This window comes from Lacerta agilis, chromosome 9, assembly GCF_009819535.1.
Source record: "Lacerta agilis isolate rLacAgi1 chromosome 9, rLacAgi1.pri, whole genome shotgun sequence".
Classification (NCBI taxonomy): Eukaryota; Metazoa; Chordata; class Lepidosauria; order Squamata; family Lacertidae; genus Lacerta; species Lacerta agilis.
The window spans coordinates 53,214,593-53,240,912 of record NC_046320.1 but is presented as its reverse complement, the minus strand read 5'-3'; the positions used below and the strand labels follow the sequence as shown (position 1 = coordinate 53,240,912).

The following is a 26,320-nucleotide window of genomic DNA, read 5'->3' as shown; positions in this document are numbered from 1 at the left end:
GGAATGCGGAGCTGGGCCATTAGGGGAAATGCCCCAACCGGGCGGAAAAGCGGCGAGAACCGGCTGTGGTGAGCGAGACGTTCTACCTGAGAGAGATGAAAGGAAAAGAAGCTGAGGGTCGTAAGTACTTAATTGGATTAACTGCTGAGTTCAAAGACTTAACGACTTAACGACCCTGGAGGCTGCAGACAAAGGCAGACCGCCTGTCTCCCTTCGGAACTGAGAAAAATAACAGATAGTGATGCTGTTGCTATTGAATGGATACATTGTTAAGACTTTTTGAGGAGTGAGACTTTATAGATCTCCCTTGGGGGAGGAAGAGGATGGAAAATATTCCTTTTGAAAGTTTTAGTCTTTGCGTCCCGGTTTCAGAGAAAATGGCCGCGAAAGCTCTGAACCGAAGTGGAAAAGTACTGAGTACTGTTACATTGAAATAGAAACTGAAATTTGATACCTATGCCCATCCTCACCATGCTGGGCTATGTTTTTGAAATTGTTTTGGACTCTGAACTAACTGATGAAGAAAGGATTATTTTACTGGAACTGGAATTGATTAATCGGAAATTGAAGGTTTTGAGTGGGGGTTTGAAGGAAAATATATTTCCCACAGAGGAGACCTTCCAGATACTTGACACTATGGAAGAATGTCTGGGCAAAGAGTTGAAGGAGTTGTTTGAGAAATTGAGTGAGTTGGCATGGCGATCCCTGGAAAAAGGAGCGTTTCTCGGTGGTGGCAGCTCGAGAACGGCAAGGAATGTTATATCCAGCCCCCGAGGTGTGAGCTCGGGAGCGATGGTCAAGAAATTAAGATATTTACAAATAGAAGAATGCAGCATTGAATGGGAGAAGCCGAGAGATGAACAGTGTATCCTGATGCTCGATGCAAAGATGGTTGGGGACGGTGTCTGGCTGGTCTGGCCCTGTGGACGTATAAGAAAAAAGGACAATCCGAGGAGCGGTTCCGGTGAAAGACGGAGAAGGACACTAGACAGAGGGGGGATAGGGTGAACTTTACTAAGTAGAAAATATAAATGCTTTGTTATGGTAATCTGAAATCGGAAGGTTAAGACTGTAAGCTTTATTTTAATTTTCAATAAGAAAAGGGATATGCTGAAACTTTTTGATATTAGCAACAGTTTAAGGGAAGAAGAATAATTTAGATTTAATATAAGAGCAATTTGTTAAGACCCAAAGAATTGTTATTAAGATTGTGGTTTAAGGTTCGAATTGTATTAAGTGAATAAAATTTTTCGAGAAAGGATGTTATTAAAGTAGAATAATGGATATAAAACTGAAGGAGAGAGGGTGGGGGAAGTCAATTGTTAAGATTTGGAACTAGAAGATTTTCTTAAGTGAGGAAATAAGAAGAATTGTATTTGTGTTTGTATTTGATTTATATATGTGGGTGTGGGTGTGGGTTATGTTTTGTTATGAAAATGACAATAAATTCTTATTAAAAAAAAAAAAATAAGACTTCAACATTATTAGTGGTGTGATGAATTATGCCATTTAACTCAGAAATGTTGAATAACTTCAGGCAAAAGGAGGAAGATTAACACTAGAAGGCCTATAACCAAATATTATATTCATTAAATTTATATACCAACTTCCATCATTGCTGACCACTGGTCATACTGGCTAGGATTGCTAGGAGTTCGTATCCAACTTCTACAGTACGACAGATTCCTCATGCTTGCCATAGAGAAGTTAGATTTTTGTGCAAGAGTCTACTGGTTGGGAATGTTACATCTGCATCAGTCTTGTGTTCCAAATATGAATTTTGCTGTTAAGCTGTAAATGGCTTACATAAGTAAGAGCAAGCATGCCCAGCAACCGAACCCTGGGGGTGGGAATTACTTGTCGGTTTTTTTTTTTTACATGTTTTACAAGTTAGGATTTAGCAGATTACCAGAAAAGCTCAATCATCAGTTACATACCTTCAGCACCTGTTTGGCTAGCTCTTTCACTTCCTGCCAGATCTACGAAATTCTGAAAATTCAAGTAAGACTGTGTTAAGACACCATGCTCACACAAGATCTATTCAAATCACCTGTTGATTGAATAACTGAATTCCAAACAGCGGCAGATGAAATCCTGAGGAAAAATGAGTTCCTGAGACTGTACATGAGCAGAAAAAAGTCCCTGGCCAGGAGTTTAAATCAAAGGAATAATAACAATTTTGTGCAGCACTGGTCACTACATCTGGGAGAAAATACCGTCAACTGAACAACATTTAACATTTCATGAAAGTGAAAGAACAGAGGAAATGTGTGTTAAAGGGAGCCAGTCATTTGTAGATTGCATCTCAGATTCAGGATGGTCTGCAACAGAAGAAAAAGGTAGAAGGTTGTGCATACTCTCCGATTTGATGTTTTGACCACGTTAAGAAGAAACATAGCTTGAATTTCTACTATAGTCCAAGGAACCAATGTGGCATAATGGTGTCTGGCTAGGACCTAGGAGGCCATGGTTCAAATCCCCACATGGCCACAAAGCTCACTGGGTCACCTTGGTCTCTCAACCTAACCCACCTCGTAGGGTTGATGTAAGGATAAAATGGAGGGGGACAAAATCAAGTAGGCCACCTTAGCTTCTTGAAGGTGGGACATAAATGTAATAATATGGGCATTGTTTAGTCTGCAACTCTTCAGTATGTTCCAGCAATGTCAATGGAACTTGGTTTTGAATAAGCATTAGGACTGCTGTGCCAAACGGACATGAAACCCAGAGCAACTGAATTTCTGCTGCTGCTGTTTCCCAGGCAGAAACACTTCAGAAGTTCATTAGCCTTCCACAGTCCCAATATATCTCAAACAGAAAGTACACACACCTGGCCCAATATATTTCGCTCCCTGAGCTGAAGCAAAAGATGGCACCCCTCCCCTCCCCACCCCTTCCTGTATAGCCAAGTCAACCAGATTGGTGGCAAGACAACACCCTCTACTTCATCTTAGGGCAGCAGCCTAGCTTAGGGGGCAGAGTGGGTCATATGGCACACAAACCTCTTTCCTCCAAATGTTAAAGCATTTGGGGCTTTCAGAGGAAAGGCAAGTTAAGGAGGGACCTGCTAGAGGTGTGTAACATTATGCATGGTATTGAGAAGGCAGATACAGTGGTGCCCCGATAGACGAAAATAATTCGTCCTGCGAAAATTTTCGTCTAGCGGGTTTTTTGTCTAGTGAAGTGGCAATGCAAGCCACGTTTTCGCTAGACAAAAAAAAAAAAAAAAAAACATCTTGCGAGGCAGCCCCATAGACTTTTTCGTCTTGCGGGGCTGCCTTCCGCTAGACGAATGCCTTCGTCTACCGGGTTTTTCGTCTAGCAAGGCATTCATCTAGCGGGGCACCACTATAGGGCTAAGTTTCTCTCCATCTCTCTCCTATAATACTAGAACTCAGGGCTAGCCAACAAAGCGAACTTCTTCAAACAGTAAAGTTAAACTATGGAATTCACTCACCCAATACGTAGTAATGGCTACCAACTTGGAAGCCTTTAAAAGAGGATCAGACAAATCCATAGAGTACAAGTCTATCAAGGACTACTAGCTATGATGGTTAAGTTCCACCTCCACTACCAGCTGCTGTGAATCATAAGTAGAGAAACTGCTGTTAAGCTGGGGTCCTGCTTGGATCTCCGCCACTGAGGACAGGATGCTTGAATAAACAGGCCGTTGGTCTGACCCAGCAGGGCTCGTCTCATGTTCCTGTAATGCACACAAGCTGCAGCATCCTTCAATAGTAGTTTTTTCTACCAACCCATTTACAAACCTCAGTTCTATCTTTCAAAGAACTCACCAAGTGTGACACCATTACAGCGCCGTCGTAGCTTGAACTATCCGTCTTCTCTTTGCTTTCAATTATCTTTAAAAAAAAGCAAGCAAAGTTGTGAACTTGTTTTACTATCACATCACAGAATAGACCAACAAAAATAGCCACCATGAATACCAGTTTCTGATGTGTGGGTAGCTGTAGCACACCTACCCTCGACCAACAGAACCTAGAACTGGCATATCTTGTGGAATGCTCTCCTCAGGGAGGCATGCCTGGTGCTTTTGTTACATATTTTAGGTGCCAGGCAAAAACATTCCTCTTCTCCTAGGCCTTTGGCTAATTAAACGATCAATGGCCTTTTAAACTATGTGTTTTATTGTTTTTGTTTATTATGGCATATATTTTTGTGTTTTTATATTGTAAATTGCCCAGTGGTAGAACTGTATAGTTAATAAAATAAATAGATAAATAAATAAATAAAATAATCTCTCCCTCTCATATCATGCCAGACATCATAGTGAGGTACTAACCAGGAATAGGGAACCTGCTGCCCTCTGGATGTTGTTGGACTCCATCTCCCATCAGTATGGCCAATAGTCAGGGCTGATGGGACTTTGGGGTCCGGGAACATCAAAGAGAGCTAGAGGTTTCCGATCTCTGAACTAAAAGAAATCAGTAAAATAAAATTCATGATCACTTACCATACGGAAGATTGCATGCGAGCGGCTACTTCTTTCATTCATTTTGGTCTCACCATAGTGCCTGTTTTCTATTCAGAACAAAACACAGAGATAAAGTTGGTGGATTTAGAAGTACAGTGGTACCTTGGGTTACAAACAGCCTAGTTAACAAACTTTTTGGATTACAAACACTTCAAACCCGAAAATGAGTATTCCGGGTTGCGTATTTTTTTTGGGGGAATACAAACGTACTCCATTTGGGGGTGCACTTCCGTTTTGAGTGCCACACTTCCGTTGTCTGGCAGCAGAGAAAGGGGTCGCCACGGCGTTTCCCGCAGCCGCCAGGGAGAGAAGCTGTGCGCCCGCCAGCCATCTGGTTGGTGGGCGCACAACTTCCCCCTATGCCGCTGTGGGAGGTGCGTGCTCTAGGGAACATTTCCCACAGCAGCGGGGTGGGGTGTGTGTGTGTGTTCTGTATGGATCCCAGTTCAGTTACTGCTTGATTGTGTGACTGCGGAAATGGATAAATCCAAAGACCATCATCAGTGCAGGTAAGAAAATTTTTTAATTCTTATTTTTATCTACAATACTTTTTATTTATTTTATAGTACAGTACATTGACTATTGCTTTCATTTTATGGACCAATGGTCTTATTAGATAGTAAAATTCATGTTAAATTGCTGCTTTAGGGGTTGTTTTTAAGTCTTGAATGAATTGATCCATTTTGCATTACTTTCTATGGGAAGGTGCGCCTAGGTTTTGGAACGCACTTCTGGAACGGATTAAGTTTGTAAACCAAGTTACCACTGTATCAGAGCTGCACAGGAAGTTCTGTGTGTTTAAGTCACACCAGATATAAAGTCTTACTTTCTCCTTTCTGCAGCCAGCTCACAACTTGCTCTGGAGAAACCACCACCTCTTCACTCAGATCTTCAACAAAGATATTCCTCTACAAGAGATTTAAAATAAAAAAATGACACCATATTGATTCTAGGTGTTACCTGTAGGTATTTAGGCAATGCAAAGCTATTAGGCAGTTAGCTAACTTTAGGTCAACTTTAAGACAAAGAGATTTTAATCAATGTAGTAGCAAAATGGGCAGAGTCCAAGTAGGCAACTGTCAACAACATGCTGACTTCCAGAACTTTACTTTCCCTGTTACAAGGCCATGTGGGAGCCTTGGCACTGTCACTTGGAAAGGTAACAATGGTTACTCACACTGATGTCTTCACGAACAACCAAGGGTTTCTTTTTCCTTATGTTGCTGCACAGTAGGTCCTGAACTGTATCATTGTGGATTTCCATATATGACACACGGAGTAGGAACTCCCTGTCAGGAATCTAAAAAAGTAAAGAGCATGCATGCATCAGCATCCCTAATTGTGGAGAACTAATGTAACATGGCTCCCTGCCCCCCCCCCAACCTCATCCAATGCTATCACTAAAACATTCCCACCTGCCTTATGAACTATACTACAGATGGGGAACTATGGACCTCCAAATGATGTTGCACTGCAGCTCCTATCAGCCCCAGCTAGCATAGCTGATGGATGTGATGGGATCAAACTCCAACAACATCTGAAGAGCAACAGAGTTTCCCATCCCTGATCTCTATACAGTCGTACCTCATTTTGCGGCTGGGATCCGTTCTGGAACCCCGGCCGCTAACCGAAAAGGATGCAGGGCAAAGTGCTGCGTCTGCGGAGCAGTTTGTGCTTCTGCGCGATTTAGCACTTCTGCACATGCACGAGCAGCAAACCCGGAAGTAATCCGTTCCGGAACTTCCAGGTTTGCCACAGACGTTTGCTGGAATGGACGCTAGACAAGGCGGACGTTCGCGGAGGTATTACTGTATTGGTTCCACTCACAATACTTATTGGCCAACAAGATTATTATGTGGGAAATGGAAACTGCTATATGGGGGCTGCATAGCCTTTTCTCCTGTGGAGCTAGGAAATCATCAAAGCAGGTTCAATATGCAGCTTTGCAGCACTAATGTGGTATCTGAAACTAAGTTCAGCTAGTAGAAAAACTTACTCCACAGATGCTATTGAAAACATCATTGATGGCCATCGGTAAGATTCCTGGGCAATCTTTGGTGCCCAACATTGTGTAAGTTTTCCCTGAAGCAGTTTGGCCATAGGCAAAAATAGTTCCTAAAAGGAAAAGCAATGGTTAGCTCAGACCACTACACAAATACAGTGTAAGCATTCAAATGTGTTGATGTTTAATGTACCATTATATCCCTGAATAGCAGACTTTATAATTGAAGCAGCTACCCCTTTGTAGACTTCTGTGGTATTGTCTGAAGAATGAAACACCCGATCTTCAAAAAAAGAAAAAGGTTCAGTTCACAGAAATCAAACTCCATCTTCAAGATTTGTCAAATTGCCAACTTGCAAGTTAGACTGGAAGAAGCACACCTGGCTGTTTTCAAAAAAGTTGTTTGCATGTTTTTATGGTATACAAATATTTATGTACTTAATAAAATTTATACAGCACTTGATTGTAAACAAACAAACCCTCAGAGAAGTTTACAAAGTATTTCAGTGTTTAGCAAGTGCTTACCAAAGGTGAAAGATTTTGTCCCATCAACCTGAGATATGGTGCATTCCTCAGTTTTCCACAAAATGTTCCGTTTCTCTTCAATGTCTGCATTCTCTCTTAAGGAACAAAACAGTTAATTCCAGAGTATAGAGAAATTGATGGTGTTAAAGAAATACTTAGACCCACACTGATCCTCTAATTGTCTGGTCCTGAGACTATCTCAGGGGCCCACACTCACCAGCCCTAATGAAGAGGCTCCTCATGAGGCCAAAGAAACATCACTTGGCTGTGAGTGTGAAGGCTGGTCCCTGCACTCTATATTCTTCAGATTGTTTTATGTTTTATTGATTTTATATATGTAAACTGCTGTGATATTTTTCTTAAAAATATAAAGCAGTCTAGAAATAAAGTATCTAGAGATGTTTGCAGCTGTTGACTAAACATTATGACAATGTGCAAGTTATATTGAATACCTTGCTGTGCAGAGCATGTGCAAAGCGCATTGTAAGCACTTATTTGTATCCAAATTTAAGAGTGGTGGAACCAGTCCTAGGAATGAAGCACCTGTGAATAAGAGCTCTGTCCCTCTCAGAACAACTTTTAAAATCCAGCTCCCATTTGATTAAATGCCTTTTTAGAATTATGCCTGCTCTAGAGTACCCATGCCCTTCTGGAGCACTTTAGACATAATATTCACATTCTGAAGATTATAAAACAAGTGCATCTCACATTTACAGCAGAACCCTACACATGCCTACCTAAAAGACAGATAGCATTTTTAGGATATGGTTTTATTGACATGTACTGTATATACAACCAGAGCATAGGATGGGCTCACAGCATTAACACCCTAGCAGATCTTGCTTCCCATGAATCTCTAGGGCTGCTCCTTCCACCTGCTGCCAGAGCTTTGGAATTTAGCACATGGAGCATGTCAAGCCATCCATTCCACCCCAAAACTCACACACCAATTCTAGCTATAGTTTGCCTACTGTTCTTCTGGCTATTGTTCTTCTGCTTACAAGATGATGCTGCCTCCAACCAAGTGAAGGCAGTGGGGAAATGCCTATCATTTCCTGGAGAACAGCATCACCCTAGTGGTCGCTATGGAAACGTGGCTCACTCTCTGAGATGCTGATGATGCCATTAGCCTCACAGATAAAGCCATAGCCCCCCCCCCCCCATAACTGAAGTTACATGAAACTACACGGTAAATAAAAAAAATCCTTCCAGTAGCACCTTAGAGACCAACTAAGTTTGTGATTGGTATGAGCTTTCATGAGCATGCACACTTCTTCAGATACCAAAAAAGTGTGCCCCTGAAGAAGTGTTTTGACTACGGCAGACCAACACGGCTACCTACCTATTACAGTGGCTGAAAAAGGTTCCTGGTCTTAGATGGAGAACAAAGGAGGCTTTCTGTCCACCTCATGTCAGTCACCCAAAGGTAACTGGGGGCTAGAACAAGAATGGCTGCAAGCAGCTGAGTTTTATTTACCGTACTTAACTTATATGCCACCCTCTGCAAGGAGACAAAGTGGCCTTGCACGTCTCCCCCTTCCCCCCACAATGGCCCTGCAAGGTAGGTTAGGCTGTCAGTCGACCCAAGCAAGCTACATGGCCCAGCGAGTATTTGAACCCTGGTCTCCCAGCTCCCAGGTGGTGCTGTGGGTTAAACCACAGAGTCTAGGGCTTGCTGATCAGGTCGGCGGTTCAAATCCCTGCCACGGGGTGAGCTCCCGTTGCTTGGTCCCAGCTCCTGCCCACCTAGCAGTTCAAAAGCACGTCAAAGTTCAAGTAGATAAATAGGGATAACTCCAGCGGGAAGTTAAACGGCGTTTCCGTGCACTGCTCTGGTTCGCCAGAAAGCGGCTTTGTCATGCTGGCCACATGACCCGGAAGCTGTCTGCGGACAAATGCCGGCTACCTCGCCTATAGAGCGAGATGAGCGCCGCAACCCCAGAGTCGGACACGACTGGACCTGATGGTCAGGGGTCCCTTTACCTTTACCTCCCAGCTCCTAGCCAACGTGGGGCACCCCCCCACACAGGGGGGCAATTTGAGAATTAGTTATCAACAGTCAATGGCCTTTTTCGCTTCCTCCACGTGAATAGTGCACTTTTTGAATAGTAAGAATTGTATGCCATGGGGGAGGGGGGCATCAGGATTTTAGAGATGCTTAGGTGGGGCATGGTCAAACAAAGGTCGGGAACCACTGCTCTAACCACAGCCAGATGGGCAGGGTATAAATAATAAAATTTAAGGAGAGTGGGGAAGCAGAGTTGGAATGACTTTCATGATTATTTTCAACATCAAATGTATTACCCGCCCTTCACCATCAAGCCGGGGTTACAGCAATTTAAAAACCCAGTTTTTTTCTCTTTTAACCCACGCGCATTAAAAAAAAAGGGGGGGGGAGAAACACTTAAAAGCAAATAGAAATAGAAACAGAGGACAGTCGCAGGAAAAGAGTCAGGCTTCCTTCTCAGAGCTTCGCATGCACGTTTGGTCCGGCTGTTAAGGCCGCGCACCTCTCCACGCGTGCTTACTTCGAAGTAGACCCCTCAGAAACACCGGGGCGTTACTTCGGAGTAGACGCGAAGCAAGACATGGGGGAATTGATTTGCACTCCCATTTCCCCACACCCAGAAACTCACCTCGCAATGAGCGGGCGCACCCGCACGCAGACCGTGACGCCGCCTTCCTCAGCCATCTCTCCAAATGAAGCCGCCTCTGCCCTCACCCGCCACAGGCCCTCGATTTCACTTCCACAGTTTGAATTTCCCCCCGGGGCCCTTTTCTATTGGTCCGTTGGTGACGTAGGCGCTCAATCCCCGCCCACAAGTTGGACCGCAGTAATGTCTAAGAGGAGGGGGTGGGTGGGCGAATCGATCTCAGGCGCCTGAGCGTGGGGGAGGCGATGAGACAAAGAGCGCTCGATCCTATTTATAAAGTATACCAGAGGGAGTTTCGACAGATTCGAGCTTCCTTCTTGTCCCTCGGGAAATGAGTGAGGCGGCGGCGGCGGGGAATTCTCCCTTGGCTTCCCCCTTTCCCTTGTTTTAAAACGGCCGCGGTGGTGCTAGGGTTAAAAAAGTTCCTTTGTTGTTTCCCCCCCTCCCCTCTGCTCCGTTGTCGCTCTTGGGTGGGGTCAGGCCAGGCAGAAAGCCGCTTCTTGATTGGCTGGATCGGATTCTCAGCCTTGCGAGCGCGTTGATTTAAAGCGCTTCTGTTGTTCAGCGGATGAAGCTGCTAAACCTTGTTTCTTTACCCATTTTGTTCCAATAGTTCCTCAAAAGCGTTTTTGGATTGAGAGACAGAGCGGGGCATATTTTCCTGTTTATTTAGAGCGCCTCCCCCACCTCACCCAGCTGATTGAAAGTGCTAGATGCCCGTAGGAAATTATTTCTTATCGCTTTACGCCCTTGGCAAGGACTCAAGGCGGCTTACAGATAAAATAAGAGCAGCCTAAAAACAACGGGGAACTCAAGAACGTATAACGAATGTAATTGGGTAGCGGTGTCACCCTCCTCCTGTAGAATAAATGGCAGGAAAACCCCAGGTCGGGTCGGAAATAAGCATGGGGGAAATGTTAAACATCCCCATCCCTAGCACTGCTACAAAAAAAGGAGCCCTCAGAGCAGCTTTAAAGTTGATTTTTAAGTTGGGAGATCAAGTTACCATTCCCAACCCCCACCCCGCCAAATGTTCTCGTTTGGGCCTGAATGCTACCAGAAAAGTATTTGCCTGACTTCATGAAGAGTAATTATGATACCCTCCTATGGTTTGACTCATAGAAAAAAACCGGTGCTGTTATACAGTGTGAGAAGGATTAGGACAAAGTTTGTCTATCTGTGATCATTCAGCACTCTGTTTGTTCTAATATTATTAATTAGGATATTAATGAGATGTATTAGTTGCTTGTTGCCAAGGTCTCCAAGTGACTCTATTAACAGGTAAAGCTTTTCATCTACTACAATAAAAGCACCAGTCCCAAAAACAACAAGACAAAACACTTGTTTGAAATTAATCCAACAGCTATCCATTTATTTCTATATATTATACTTTGCATATTCTAATACATTAGTAGAAAAGTTTATACATGCTTAGGAAAAAAATACTATAGCAATTCTTGGTCTTTGGAGTTTAATCATCATCCTCTTCATCCTCTTCCTCATCCATCTCTTCCATCTCTTCAGCTGCCAGTGCTTCCTCTTGTGCAGCCTTGAGTGCCATCTCTTCTTCCACAGTTGGGTCTGTTGTTTCTGTAATTTCTGGCCCGCTAAGGTACTCAGTTTGCACAGGCGGTGGCAACTGAGGGCTGAAATTTTCTGCACTGTATTTGTGACCCCAGCCAATGTAGATGTTATCAAATTTCCTAAAGGATGAAGTGAAATATCATAATGTTTGACTTGAAAGGAAAAATCCAACTGTCCTTTCTCTCCAAGGCTTGAGGCTGGATCTATATTTTATGTATGACATATGGCTACTGCCAAAAGCTTAACTGCAAGGTTTCCTCTTCTGTACTGCCTTACCATCTGAAAGGTTAACAGCTGGATCCTATGCATGCTTACTCAAAAGAAAGCCCTCTTGAGCTCAGTATAGGATTCCTACCTTAGTAAAGTAAAATATGTGAAGTGACATTGCATTACCTTCCCCCAAAATCACAGCAAATGAAGGAAATGCATACCCTCATACCATAGTTACAGGAATTTCCCCGAACCACCCAGTTCCACAAGCACGACACTTACACTTACACACACAAACACACTTTAGTGAAAATATTTCTTTCCCTATAGTGTTTCTGTTAAAAATTCATATAAAATTAACTGTATATCAGATCTAAACCGTTCCACTGTTGTTCTGCACTATCGAAGGGGGGAGGCCTGATGTGCTCAAAGGGCAGCCATAAATCTCCTAGGCCTTCCGGACACAGCGGAGCCCTGCCAGAGGATGTGCCCACTCAAAACTGCCAGACTATGGGTCATTTCCCTCACAAAGGATCTACCACCTGAAAATGGATTTAGCCCAGGCTCTAGAACAAAGGACAATCATTAGCCCTACCTGGCCAAGGCAGGAACTTTGGAACACTCTTGTTTTGTAGATATGTGTGCCTGGGAGGGATTCAAGGAGGGATGACATAGGTGTCAAGACACTCAGGTTACTTCCCTTGACCCTCCCAATTCGTGATGTATCTATGATGTAGTTTGGGGGTGTTACTTGGGGGATTAGTAACTAATAAAGGTCGGGGTCTTCTTTTGTTAAGCGCTTTCATTTTGCTCCACCTGGTGGCAGGTGGGGGCCCTGCCGCGACAGTCTTCAATAAAGACGAAGCCTACTGGCTGCTGTTTTGCTCTGGCACTCCTGGCTGGTGTCCTTGTTTTTTGTCCAAGGGAGCCCTCAGATTTCTCCTTTAACACCATGATCACATAACATCATAGTCTTGTTAGTTGTCTTTTTGGGAGGGGCTGTATGCGTCCCCTTCTAATTTCTGGATCCAGCATGGATTTGATCCAGGCCAGCCTGGTAATGGCCCGTTTTAGAAAGACAAACAGAGGGGAGAGTTGAGTTATGAGAGCTAGAAGCTTGATGCAAAAGCAGCAGGCTGGAAAGGCAGAAAGAACCAGGCCTAATTTCTGTTGGAATTCAAGGATGTGGCTACAGGAAAAGCAAGAACCTCCGGGGTGATGTGCTGTGAACCCCTCCATTGTAGGCTCAGGTTGTATAAATCACAAAGACACCACAGTCTCCACTTTGGCTCATTTCCAAAATGATTGGAACAACAATATGCTCCTCCAATTAATTGATACAAGAAGTTGTACAGAATTGCACATTACAGTTCAGGTGACAGATACACTGACTGCTTGCTTCTCCTTCCAGATATGACAAAAAGTAACTTAAGGCCAAATGAAAGGCGAGAAGTGAACGTTTAACCCTTTCGCTCCCTTCCACAGCCTTGCCAAAAATGCCTTCCCTAAAATTGCTATTAGCATTTCAAAAGAAGCCTCTACTGGCATCAGTTCCTTGGAAAACCTAATAGCAGCTTTGGAAAGATTACACAATTAGAAAAAGAAACAAGATTATCAAGCAACCCAAGCGATCTCTGCTTCTTACCTTCCAATAGCAAAGGCATGAGCCCCAGGCCATAAATTGGCCTGAAGAACTGCAAGGGCATATTGAGGAACTAAGTTTGTTGATGTCTCTGCTGACCATGGTGGGATGTGCTGAATGTCTGTTTAAGAAACAAATTTATTCTTGGTTACTTGAGAAAAATTAAGTAAGACATTTTGCATGTGTAAAACTTTTACCTGAGGAAAAAACATGCTACCGTACATTTCTTAAACGGTGTTCTTAAATCACCAATTTGATTTTGAAGAAAAAGCAGCATCAGGACAGTGAGGGATGTTTTCAGGAAGGACGGGAATAAACAAAAATGTTGCCTAATGTGAGGCGCATACAATATTAAGTCTTCCAAGCTGGCTCAAACCCTGAACAGGCACACTTCTCTTACATACCGGTACATCACACCATTTGTAACTTTATGTTGATATCAACCTACGGAAAACAATGTGAGCATGGCTGTCTCTCTGAGAAAAATGCTTTCAATCTTTTTAGTTTCACTGATATTTCAATGAGAATGCCCCCATGTTCTCTGAATGCACTGAGGCAAGCAATGCTAAGAGAGATCGATTAAGCCAATGATTTATTGAAGATGCCCTGATAAAAATGTTCTAAACTTACTGTATCTTTACATTTCCTGAAATTTTATGTGATTCATTGCACCTGTGGATAGCCTTTATAATGCTACTAGGCTTCTGCCAACAGTATCAGTATCACCTATCCACAGGTGCAATGAAGGACATCTGTAATGTGCAACATCTAGCAAAGAGAACACAAACAGTAGCTATCTTATCAGAAAACTTAAACAAAACAAATGAAATCTAATTCAGTATTCAAACTGCCCGGGTGCAGGGATTTAAATAATTAAATCAGTCTGGTTTCTTGTTGGTGCAATAATTCAACATGATCTCTCCTCATCCCAGTTTTTCTCTGATTAACCCATAGGACCGTGTAAAGTAGGTCTGTATCTGCATGATGATGTTTTACAAAATGCTCAACTAGAGGTGCCTCCACAACTTGATTCCTAATGTAGGATCGATGCTCTCCTATACGGAAATTTAATGTGATTCATTGTACCTGTGGATAGCCTTTATAATGCTACTAAGGTTCTGCCAACAGTATCAGCTTGCTACACTTTTAAGTGACTGCTGATCCATGGCTAATTGATGTACCTTTAAGGTACAATTAATTTGGTATGTATTTATTATTGGTTGTTTATATGCAGGCCTGCCATTTCAATCTCTGTATTGTATTTGAATGTAATGTATTTCATTTTATATCATTGCCAGCTGATGAAGTATTATTGAAACAGTTCATTATCCTGGAAGAACTGTTCTGTTTGCTGCTGTGCTTGGAGTGCCCTACTGCTACATTCAGAGCACCTACCATCTTAGATTTATAGGATATTGACCTTGGAAAGGCGTTTTGCCTCCATCTCAGTGATTAACCATTCTTTGTTTATGGAACAATTATTTGATACCTATTATTTGTGACTCCATGCACATATAACATGTCTTCTGTTTATGAATTTTGAAAGAGTATAATGTTATAAAGATTTTGTTAGTATATTATTAGCCGATGTGTTGCTTGTTGTTGTTTAGAGTGTTCTGTTTCGCAACACGGGATTTTATTTGGCTGATAAAAATGTTAGCATTAATCTACATTCCAACTGAAGTCCCTGTTGTTGCCTTACTTTCATGTTTGATTGAGGAAAAATGAGTTCCCCCTTTTCAAACTATACTACTTAAAATCACTATGAAGAGTTGATTTATTTTAGAAATACTATACACTTAATGATATACAATCCCAAACCACCACCTGCTTTCTGCACTGGCCAAAGCCTCCAAGTCTGTAATATCTGTAAAGGAAAGGGGGGAAAGCATCAAACATGTCTGGCCTCTGGTGTACCTGCATCTTCAGAGAGTGGTGTGAGAAGTGGGGGTCCTACTTCTTGTGATTCTTCTTGTTCATCTGGTCTCTCCTCTTCCTCATCCTCCTCTTCTTCTTCCTCTGATTTTTGATAGGGATTAACCCAAGTACAGCGTCCCTACATCCAATATACCATGGGTTACAAAGCAAGATTAATGTGAACTCAGTTATCATCCAGTCAGGCAATATTCCTTTGCTAATAATATGAAGCCATGGGCATCTTACAAAAAGGAAGGAACACAGGGAATTTATACTCGATGGGATTCTTAAAGCACTCTTTATTTTTTTCTGTTTCTCTTTGTGAGTGTTCATTTTTTGTGTTACCCTCCATCTCTGCTGTGCCTTTTGACTGTAATCCCATAAGGCACAGGTGGCTTTGCTCCTGTTTCTGCTGGCTTTCATGCACAGGCCCCAATGTGAAATGTTGAAATGTTTCAACTGGAGGACACTACATGCCATGGGCCAAAAGGAGGACTAAGCAGCTGGATGCTCTAAGACAGTGTTATCTATCTAGAGCAGAGGTGGGGAAACCTTTCAGCCCAAGGACCAAATTCTATTGTGTATGGGCAGAGCCAGAAACAAGTGAGCAGAGCAATTAATGTAGATGTTACCTTTGTATAGTAGGCTAATTTCTATGTGTATTCACACATTGATTTATTTTCTCCATCCAGATGAGCAACAGGCCTCATCAGAGTTCAAGGAGACATTCCAGTGAGGGAAGAACTTGGGGTGTGGCCTGGAGAGTGTTCCAAGGGCTAGATAGATAGATATCTGGCTTCCCAGCCTGATGTTCCTGACCATTAAAAGAGGGCTTGGCAGCAGTGGAAGATGGGGAATGGGGAAAGATACAGTTGTACGTCGGTTGTCGAACAGAATCCATTCTGGAAGTCCGTTCAACTTCCAAAAACATTCGACAACCAAGGTGGGCTTCTGATTGGCTGCAGGAGCTTCCTGCACGCAATCAGAAGCTGCGTTCAGGTTCCAATGAACATTAGCAAACTAACACTCACTCTGGGTTTGTTGCGTTCAGGAGCCAAAACGTTAGAGTCGCAAGGCATTTGGGATCCAAGGTACGACTGCACTGATATTCTTTAACATCAGCCCCCTACCCACCCATCCCTTGTAAAAGCAGAGGCCTCTAAGAGGGTGTTGTTTCTGGGAGGTTACTTTCATCAGGACTAGGCACTGCTGAGACTATATAGACCATCAGGCTGAGTAGCTCCAGCTGCTCAGGACACTCACCAAAGCAGCCCATCTGCATTGGTGTTGGAAAAGGGAGGATATAAGGCCATCCAGTTGAAACTGATGGGTGGTACAGCATTGTTTAGGCAAGCAAGAAGCAATGAAGACAATGTTTCTTCTAAATATATTCTTGGTATGATTGTAAGTTGTATTTATCACTATTTATTGATATATCCCTTAATAAAAAAGGCACTTAAAGAGTTTACAGAGCATCACATAGGGCTCACTAAGCATACCTGCATTAGAATATTCTGTACATGGTGGACCCAGTTGGCAAGGGATTCTATCAACTCTGGCACGGAAATAGGTTCAAAGTCAGGATTTTCTTCATAACTGTCCCTTCCAGCTCCTCCCTCTTCCTCTTCATCTCCTTCCTCTTCTCCAAATTGATAAAAGCCCAATGGGCTGATATGGGTCGCTGCTGAAATGCGGGCAATCTGGGCTCGCAGGTAATTGGACTCATTGCCTGGGAAAGGTGGGTAACTCACAATGGGAGCATCTAGTCTTCCAGTGAAGTATTTCTTGATCTTCCGGGCATTCACTATCTGCGCAGGTGTCACATGGGGTAATCTCACCCAGGGTTTCCCTGCTTCATTGCAAACAAAATAAGTGTATTTATTGGCCCCGGTTCGATTATCTTCTTTTGGTATTACTGGTGGTGGCTTGTAGTTTGGCTTTGGTGGCTCATCTTTTTCTTCTTCTTCATCTTCATCCTCATCTCTGCCTTCGCTCCCCTCTTTTTGCCCCTCCTCACCCAATTCCTCCTCCTCTGCCTCTTCCTCCTCCTCTCCCTCACGGAACTCAATTTCAGCTACAATATAGTTTGCTTCAATGCCTAGGATTTTGCCCCAGAAGCGACAAGTCTGGATTGGATGTGTGTTGACCAGCTGTTTGAGGGCCAGGAATATGTGGTAATATTCTTCTAAGCTCAAGCCAATTCCAGCCTGTTCAAAATAGAAGGCTGTCTCCATGACGTTGGGTAGAGGAGTTTCTGGCTAGGGGGGAAAGTGCCAGAATTTGATAAGCATAATTATAAACAGCTTTTATTGTAAATAATTATTTACTTCTATACACAGCGACCCTAAATTTATTTGCAGTCCAATCCTGTGCAAGTTTACTGAGTTCAATGGGATTTACTCCCAAGTAAGTATGAACAATATTGCAGCCTTGCTTGTATGCATGCAAATTAATGGGCCTGAAAAAATAAGCATGTTAAGGCTATGGTGAGCTTAATAATTAAGTTTAACCAGACACAAATTCCTTATGTTCTTTCTACAACAATGACTGAGCCCAGTGGTTCTGACAAGGACCTTTGAGCTTCCAGGACTTACAGAATGTTGAGAGAAAGCTGAGGGGGAGAGAAAGAAAACTGAAGAAAGGGGAATTGGCCTGTTCTATCTTTTAACAGTTTATTGGTAGCATTCTGAATGGGGAAGAGTGTCAATGAGTTTTTCAGTTTTTATGTGTTGCAGTGACTTACCATTTCCTCTTCCATTTCTTGGTCTGTTCCTTCTCCACCAGCTTTCTGGAACAATGCCTTATATATTTCAGCCAGTTCAAAAGTTGGATGTTTCTCATATTCATCTCGGAGAGTGTCCAATTTCTTCTGGAACCGAGCACACTTCACTTCCTTACTGATGTTCTCAATTATGTCAGCTGGGTTTTCAGGCCGCTCATCCAGAATCTTGGCCAGCATGTCAGCAAGATGGTCATACCTATAAAATTAGGAAAATAGATACCACGCCATCCCAGAGGATTATCGGCTTACAGCAATGCATTCTGAATAGAATTGGTTTCATATATTTGTGAAAGCACAATGTATTCTCTAAGACAGTGGTGAGGATACTGCAGCTCTCCAAAAGTTGTTGGACTCCAACTCCCAACAGCCTCAGCTACTATGTCCAATGGCCAGGGGTGATGGGAGTTGTAGTTCACAGGAGAGCCACAGGTCACCCACCCATGCTCTAAGTATTTTCTTTGGAGACAGCATTTCTGTTGTAGGGAAATCCTAATTGCAGTATTATATTTGGTTGCTGGGAAAATGCAATTTTCTACTTCAGTCTAGAGAAAACTGTGTGGAATGTTGTGCTTATCTCTCAGGCAACTATTTGACATAGTTGGACAGCAGCACAATGCAACGGCTGACAACTGGCACAAGTTCCTCACATCAATTTATCACATTTAAAATGAACAATTATTTATCAATTACAGTGGTATCTTGGGTTACAGATGCTTCAGGTTACAGACTCCGCTAACCCAGAAATAGTACCTCGGGGTTAAGAACTTTGCTTCAGGATGAGAACAGAAATTGCATGGTGGCACAATGGCAGCGGGAGGCCCCATTAGCTGAAGTGGTACTTCAGGTTAAGAACAGTTTCAGGTTAAGAACGGACCTCCAGAACGAATTAAGTTCTTAATCCAAGGTACCACTGTATTGCTAAAACTCTTTAAAAGCTATGTGCTCCATTGCTTTAATATTATAGTGTGAGGGCACTCAGTCCACCATTAAGAAACAGTTACATTTATGAACAATGTTATCCTCTCTGCCATAATGTCTTGCCATCTGAGAACCTCCCCCTTATTCCAGCCCTAAAGCACACAGAGGGAACAATGCCTTTGGGTTTTTTATGCTGAATTACTGAGCATTCCTATGTATGTTTACATGAAAGTGTCACTGTGTTTCAAAGGGGCTTACTCCTATTTAAATGTGCAGTGGATTGCAGCCTATAAATTGCATGTGCTCCCCATCTTACTATCTGATCTACAGCAGGATGAGTCCCTTCCTATAATCAACTATATACAACGAAAGTCTACATATATAAATTTTTCTGCTGTTCATATGCCCATTCCACATAAGCTAAAACATAATTGGTGGGTGCTTTGGCACATAAGGCCAACAAGAAATTAGTGGGACCTGCAACAAAATAATGCAGTGCACCTGCTTAGGCTTCCATGCCCTCTTCCAAGACATTCAATTCTGCTATTAGGACTACAATTCCCATCATCAAATCACAGAATTGTAGAGTTGGAAGGGACCACAAGGACCATCTAGTCCAACCCCCCCCCCCAATGCAGAAATATTTTGCCCAATGCGGGGCTCAAGTCCACGTTCCTGGAATTAAGAGTCTCAAGCTCTACTGACTGAACTATCCTGGGTCTAATGATAGAGCCCAAGAACACCCAGAGGGCTACAGCCATTTCCCCAGCCCCAGGATCACATCCTATGACACAGTTATTCTATTTCGGCGGACTCCTTTACTTTGCTACCCACATTTTTGCCCAGTCCCACTTGACGAGGTTCTTCCTTTATCCCGCTTGGGTTCCATTTCTACCCCATACTCACAAGCTCACGCCAGTTTTGAGGCTCGTCTTCAGCAGGTAGGCTTTGGCATTCTTTATCGCCAACGCTCTGGGTCCTGGATCTGGGATCTGATCTTCCATCAAGGTGGCCCCCAACTGGTAGAGGCCTATGCCAGGCTCGTGAGTTTGGTAAGGGCCGTGAGCTAAGCTCTCCTGCTGCATGATTTGGCTGCCTCTTGACATCGGCACGTGGAAGCTGCCTCTTGTGACCGGCTGCTGCTGCTGCATTTGGTCCTGATACATGCCTCCCATTGGGTCTTGAATCTGAGGGAAGCTTCCCCTGGCCAGGCTCGGTGGTTGCAGCAGCTGCGGCTGTTGCTGCTGAAAAGGCATGGCGCCCCTCGCCTGAAAGAGGGCGCCCCTCGCCTGTTGAGGTTGGTACATGCCGCCTCTTCCGTCTGGCTGATCGTAGACGCTCAGCCTTGGCTCCTGGGGTTGATACATGGTGCTTCGGGGTTGCTGATCCGGGAATTCACCAGAAATGGAGCCGTCCTGGTCAGGGCCTTGGCCTCCGTCAGGTTCAAAAACCACTGGAGGGGCTGCCTCTGGTTGCTGGCCCCTGGCGTCTGGCTGGCTAGGCTGCCTGGGGGGCTCCTGCTGCTGGGTGTTCTCCCCATTCTGAGGCTGGTCGCCTGGAGGATCTGCCATGGGGAAGTGGGAGATCTACTGCCTTCCTTAGCTTCGCCTCTTTCCCTGTCTCTCGTTAGCAACGGCTCACACCACCAGCAGCGGTAGCAGCAGTACGGGCGTTGCTAAGGTAAACCTGACACCGTTGCTAGGGGGAGCGGATTGGCCGCGACGCCCAGAAGGGGAGGAGCCACAAGGAGAACCAACGGCTGCTGAAGTTGGAAGTGGGAGCGGGAGGGAACGGGGAGAGGAGGACAACAACCCGAAAGCTCATCCTGATAGGAGGGTTTCTGAGGGAAGAAGGGGGAAAGGACCCGCCTCCTTGTGCGCTCATCAGGCGATATGTGTGGACAAATGCTTTGCCACTCAAAGATGAAGCTCGTTGGTCGTCGTCTGGGTACTTCTGGAGCTTGGGGGCGGGAGGGAGATCCTAAAAGTAATTCCTGTTCATATTCATTCATACATGAATTCACAATTAAAAAAAAAAAGAAACAAACACAGAGAAGCATATTTCTTATTCTTGTTGTTGTTATTTGTGTGTGTGTACAGATATATATATACACACATCTGTATATATGTTTATGACATATATAGAGAGAGAAAAAAGAATTTATTTTTTTATTGTGCTACATAGATTATGTTTTTAATGTTGTACACTGCCCTGGGGTCGGTATAAATGGCAATTTACTCCGCAGGATCATTTACTCCAACCGCCCTGCAATGCAGGAATCCACAGCCTTGGCATTTCAGCACTATGCTCTTAACCAACTGAGCTATCCATGGTCCCAAATGACTCAGATTTTTATCCACCAGGAGTTGTGCATTCGGTTTTGTGGTTCCCAATTCTATGGAACTCCTGGCTGAATCTGAGATTAAACAGCTTTGTGGGATCTCTGATCAGCAGCCCTGGATTGGGAAGTTTTTAATTTGCGATGCGTAGTTGTATTTTTACATTTTGTTGGAAGCTGCCCAGAGTGGATGGGGCAACCCAGTCAGACAAACCACTTTTTAGGACCAGGTCAGTTCATGCTACATGAATTCTACATTCCTCATAAAGAAATAGAAGTCACTTTGTAAACAAAAATACTCTATGCTAGCCACACAACCTTGTTCATCTGATGAATGGGGAAGTGTAATGTCCTAAATGCTAACTGCGGGCAAGACCTTTGTATCCTCTGCAGCTGCTGAGTAATATCATTTGATTGCATTTCCTTCAGGCGCTAAGACACTTTCTTGGAAGAGCCTGAAAACCCCCAACAGAGGCACAATTATTTGCCTATGAGTCTGAAAGGCTTTTAATTGGTACTTGGGAATGGCACTATTGGAAATCCTCTCCCGTGTTTAACAAGAAGGTTAATTAATTAGCTACTAGATTGGATAATTGGATTCATTACAAAAAGCGTGCAGCTTGTATGGGCTCAATGGTGGATAAAAGGAATTGTCCTAAATCCTAACAGAATTACCTACAACTAAGATAACCTGGTGCAACCAGCATGCCTCATCCATGAGTGCAGGAGGAGAAAAATAGCAGAATATATAAAAGAGAAAGATGGCATGCATGTATGTGAACCCTACAATCAGGTATGATTGTAAAACTTCTATGTGTAGAAGAGAATGAAAGCACAAGCAAGAACACCCTTATAAAAGGGAGGTTTTGATGGACTTCTGCAGTGTTGAAAAGGTTATTGGTGTTTCCCCCCAGAAACCATTCCCATTGTGTTCAATGGGCTTATTCTTTGGTAAGTGATGTTTAGGAATGTGGTTGGCATGTATGTTTGTGTCACCATTGGGCTAGACACTGTGCAGAAGAAGGGTGGCCAGATGTAAAAGAATAATTGTAAAAGATGTAAAAGAATAATAGATGTAAAATAATAATAATAATAATAATAATAATAAAGAATAATAGATGTAAAAGAATAATAGAATCATTTAATTGTAGAGTTGGAAGGGACCACAAGAGTCTAACCCCCTGCAATGCAGGAATCTTTTTGCCCAACGTGGGGCTCGAACCCATGTCATGCTCTACTACTCATAAGCTACAATTGTCATGATGGTTTAACATTCAACCCCTTTCCCTAGGAAACTCTGGGGGTTTTAGCTTTGTGAGAGGAATATAGGGTTCCCTAACAATTCTGATCACCCTTAACTGACTACAGTTCCCAGGATTCTTTGGGAGAAGCCAAAGTAGGATGACACTACTTTAAACGTATAGTGCAGGTGAGGATTTAGCATAGATAATACTAAGCTAGATGTTCTAATTGTCTAATACTTGGCCACCTCATGAGAAGAGAAGACTCCTTGGAAAAGACCCTGATGTTGGGAAAGATGGAGGGCACAAGGAGAAGGGGACGACAGAGGACGAGATGGTTGGACAGTGTTCTCGAAGCTACCAACATGAGTCTGACCAAACTGTGGGAGGCAGCGGAAGACAGGAGTGCCTGGTGTGCTCTGGTCCATGGGGTCACGAAGAGTCGGACACGACTAAATGACTAAACAACAACAAGATGGTCTAATGGTCTGATTCAGTATAAAGCACTTTCCTATGTTCCTATGATATAAATGTTGGTATGTATAAATTCATATATTTCTTAGCAACCTCAGTCTACCCATGAGGACAACCAAAGGGAATAAAGACACGGCGGATTGCTACAAACAGGGGCAGCCAGAGACAACCAGTGAATGTAGCAAGGCATGTGCCCAGCAGATGGCAGCTGTACACTAGAGGTGGCAATCTCTGATTTTGTAGGTCTGCACAAATAATATTTTCTCTTGGGAGAGTTTCATATGAGGTGCGAGGGAGGGAAGAAGTATTTTGGGGCTCATTTATAGGTGAACATTATTTCACTGAGAACTCATTCTCTTATTTGTGAAATCACCACTCAGTGGAAGAATCTGAAAGGACATTTTCCCCAACAGGACTAACTTTCCTGTCTAGTCATATTGGGCCCCAGATTCCAAAGGAGATATCATTTCCTTTTCCCCACCCAACCTACCCATATTTCTAGGCAATTTTTTAAAAAGCGGTAGTGTGTGTGTGTGTGTGTGTGTGTGTGTGTGTGTGTGTGTTATTTTGATGCTTGGCTTCCTCTACAGATGTGCTTTCCAACGCATGGAGGAAAGGGGTGAGGCCTCAAATGTATGGGGGGAGCCAGTGGATATAGCCCCACCCTCTTCCTTCATGCAGTTGTTAATCCAGTGAGGACGAATGCCTGAATCATAAATAAACTTGAAACACTGATGGCATGATAAGGCTCTTTCATGCATATGTCAGTAAGTTTCTGTAGTCTCAGTCAGGGGAAAGCTAAATGATCAATTTTCATTGAATCATTTTAATTACCGGCACAAAAATGTTAGCATCTTGATGAGTAAAATTCCAATGTTAATTGTTCCCTGCCTTAAACAGGTTCTGTGCTGCCCCAATGGAATTAAAAATCAGACCCCCCCCCCAAATCACTATAATTTATTTGCAGTATGTTTCCTAAAAAGACCTGAGAGCTACACCTGAGACCTGAGTTTTTGTGGCTTGGGCCGGTTCATGGTCCCGCAGATGCCGCGGTGGGCCGGAGTGTGTGCATGCATGCATGCGCAAATGCTATTTCTGGCGCTCCTTCTGGTGCGGAGGAGGTGTGCGCAGCTTCCCATTGGCTGCAGGAGCTTCCTGCAGCCAATGGGGAGCTGCCCAGTGTTGCGGAAGGCGGTCCCCGCTCTGCTCCATGCCAGTTCAGCTTGGCGCACGGGAGCTGACCAAGTGGGCGGCGGGGGTCCATGGGCTGGTTAAACGGCCCCTATGGGCTGATTGTGGCCCATGGGCCTTAGGTTGCTGACCCCTGACCTACACCAATTATTATCTGGGCAGACAAAACTTGATCTTATTTTATGAAGCCACCAAACCTAGATGTGGGAATTTGCCCTGAATATAAAATCCTTGATGAAGAACATGTACGGCTTGAACGCCTTCCAAACATTTTTTTTAAACAACCAGTAAATATAAAGACCTTTCTTTTTGACATTTTCTAGGCCAACCTTGGCAACACGTGACTTATTTGCTATCTATCTGAACGGGTTCCTATTGAAAAGCAAAGCTAATTTGAGTCAGAAGCAGATAGGCATGATTTCTGGAGAAATAGTTTATCTGCCAGAGAAAGAGGACCAGACACTCGGAGCACAATTAGGATCTTAAACACTGAATTGCAGCTAATTATAATGATGTATTAATGCATCACTCATTAATTTTGACAGAATTCTGCTATGACATAGACTCAAATCACCCACTTTGTCCTCCTGCATACAGTTGACTAAGTTAAAGGGTCACCCCGCTGTGACCGAAGGCAGAAAGGTTAGCGAAGGCACTCAATGTGGAAATGCTGTTGGGAAGCAAAGAGGAGGCTACTGTTCTGCAGGGGGCTGATAGGCAGCGCAGCTGTTGCTCAGAAGAGAATAACGCATTTGTAGAGCTCTTAGGGCTCTCTCTCAGCTGATGACAAGAAGTGGAAGCCTTGCCATCAACGTAGGGTGCTGAAGAAACCATTAGTATGCTGGTCAAGAATAGCCTGATTGCCATGTAAAATTCAGCTTTGGATATAGATTGGCATATGACCTGCATATATCAGCATCAATACTTTACCCATGAAGCAAATTCTGCAAAATACTATTCGGACAAAAATTAAAGCACTTTCAAGTCCAATGAACTTCAGTGGAAGAATTAGACTCATGCTGAACTCTCTCCCACTGAAATCAACGGGACTTCACTTTGGTTGGATTGTATGATTATGGCTGTGGTTTTGATTGCAGAACTCCGCCCCCTCTTACATTTGTGGTATTGTAAATTGTGATGCCTGCAACAGATGTTCATAACTAAGCCTTGACTATACTCCATTCCAAATGTTGCCACAACAAACTAATGCGGCAGTGGGGCCAAGAAATATGTAAATTATTAAAGGCATGCTTTATTGAAAATGTGCATATATATATTCTGATTGCAGAATTTGTGCTTCTTTGATCTTACATATAATTGTCCTGCCAACATCTGTGTTATTGCATGCAGAATAAGACCTCTATGCTGTAGATGTGTGGGTTTGGTGCAGCCATTCAATAACAATAATCATTTCAAAAGTTTTTTGTTGATTTTGTTGATTTTTTTTTGACAGAGGGGGGTTTCCATATTGCTCAAGATTTGCTTTACTTTAAAGGAGGAGGAATTAAATAAGATAAGATTTCTTTATTGTCATTGTACAAGTACAACTACAACGTTGTACAAGTGCAACGAAATTGGATGCCATCCCATAAAAACAAAAGAAAAAACAGCACAAAAAAGCAAAAAAGCACATTTTCAGCCACACATGCACATACATACACACCCATCACAACTCTCCAAGGTCATATTATCTGGTTACAGCATTTAAGATGGTTATAGCTCTTGGGTAGAAACTATTCTTCAGTCTATTTGTTCTTGATCTAATTGTTCTATATCTCTTGCCCGAAGGCAGTGGTGCAAAAAGACTATATCCCGGATGATATGGATCCTGTAAAATATTGTTTACTTTTTTAAGGCAACGGGAACGGTATAGTTCTTCCAAAGGTGGGAGAGGATGACCAATAATTTTTCGGGCTGTGGTTATGACCTTCTGGAGTACCTTCCTCTCCCTGGCTGTGCAGCTGGAAAACCAAGCACAAATACAGTATGTAGGAATGCTCTCTATGGAGCCTCGGTAGAAGGACACCAGCAGTCTCTCACTCAGATTGTTCTTCTTTAAAAGTCTGAAGAAATAAATTCTCTGCTGGGCCTTCTTTACCAGAGCATTCTTGTCCACAATGCTGCTGTTCTGATTGAAACCAGAGTCTCCTGCAGCTGCTTTAAAGTTGAAAAGGGGGAAAAAAAACCCATCAGAGTTGATTGTATCTCCCATATGTTGGCACTTAGAGCTCTGGTTTACTGGAATTAAGGCATTGCCCATGCTAATAAAATGCATTAATTGAATGATCCCCTACTTCTAGATCAATGGGCTGCTATTGCAAAGCATACAAAGAGGAAAGCAGACCGAAGG

At 43.3% G+C, this 26,320-nt stretch overlaps 2 protein-coding genes across 2 annotated transcripts in view; both read right to left on the bottom strand.

The window, feature by feature from the left end:
• The window catches only part of CENPE (centromere protein E), a 33,810-nt gene extending 24,031 nt beyond the window's left edge, over positions 1-9,779 (bottom strand). Inside the window, exons 1-9 of the mRNA XM_033159567.1 lie at positions 9,656-9,779; positions 7,020-7,114; positions 6,688-6,777; positions 6,489-6,607; positions 5,670-5,792; positions 5,319-5,400; positions 4,472-4,539; positions 3,795-3,860; positions 1,938-1,989 (exon numbers count right to left, since the gene is read on the bottom strand). Coding sequence (XP_033015458.1) covers positions 1,938-1,989; positions 3,795-3,860; positions 4,472-4,539; positions 5,319-5,400; positions 5,670-5,792; positions 6,489-6,607; positions 6,688-6,777; positions 7,020-7,114; positions 9,656-9,711 — 751 coding nt within the window. The 5' untranslated portion in view covers positions 9,712-9,779. The remainder of the gene's footprint in view (positions 1-1,937; positions 1,990-3,794; positions 3,861-4,471; positions 4,540-5,318; positions 5,401-5,669; positions 5,793-6,488; positions 6,608-6,687; positions 6,778-7,019; positions 7,115-9,655) is intronic.
• A 1,238-nt stretch (positions 9,780-11,017) lies between these two features.
• On the bottom strand, positions 11,018-20,345 carry LOC117053083 (radial spoke head protein 6 homolog A-like). The gene is made up of 6 exons (XM_033160590.1): positions 19,633-20,345; positions 17,770-18,004; positions 16,526-17,284; positions 15,027-15,165; positions 13,113-13,230; positions 11,018-11,376 (listed from the first exon to the last, which is right to left on the bottom strand). The coding sequence occupies exons 1-6, from the start codon at positions 20,295-20,297 to the stop codon at positions 11,145-11,147; spliced, it is 2,148 nt and encodes a 715-aa protein (XP_033016481.1). The 5' UTR covers positions 20,298-20,345; the 3' UTR covers positions 11,018-11,144.
• Positions 20,346-26,320: the final 5,975 nt, after the last annotated feature.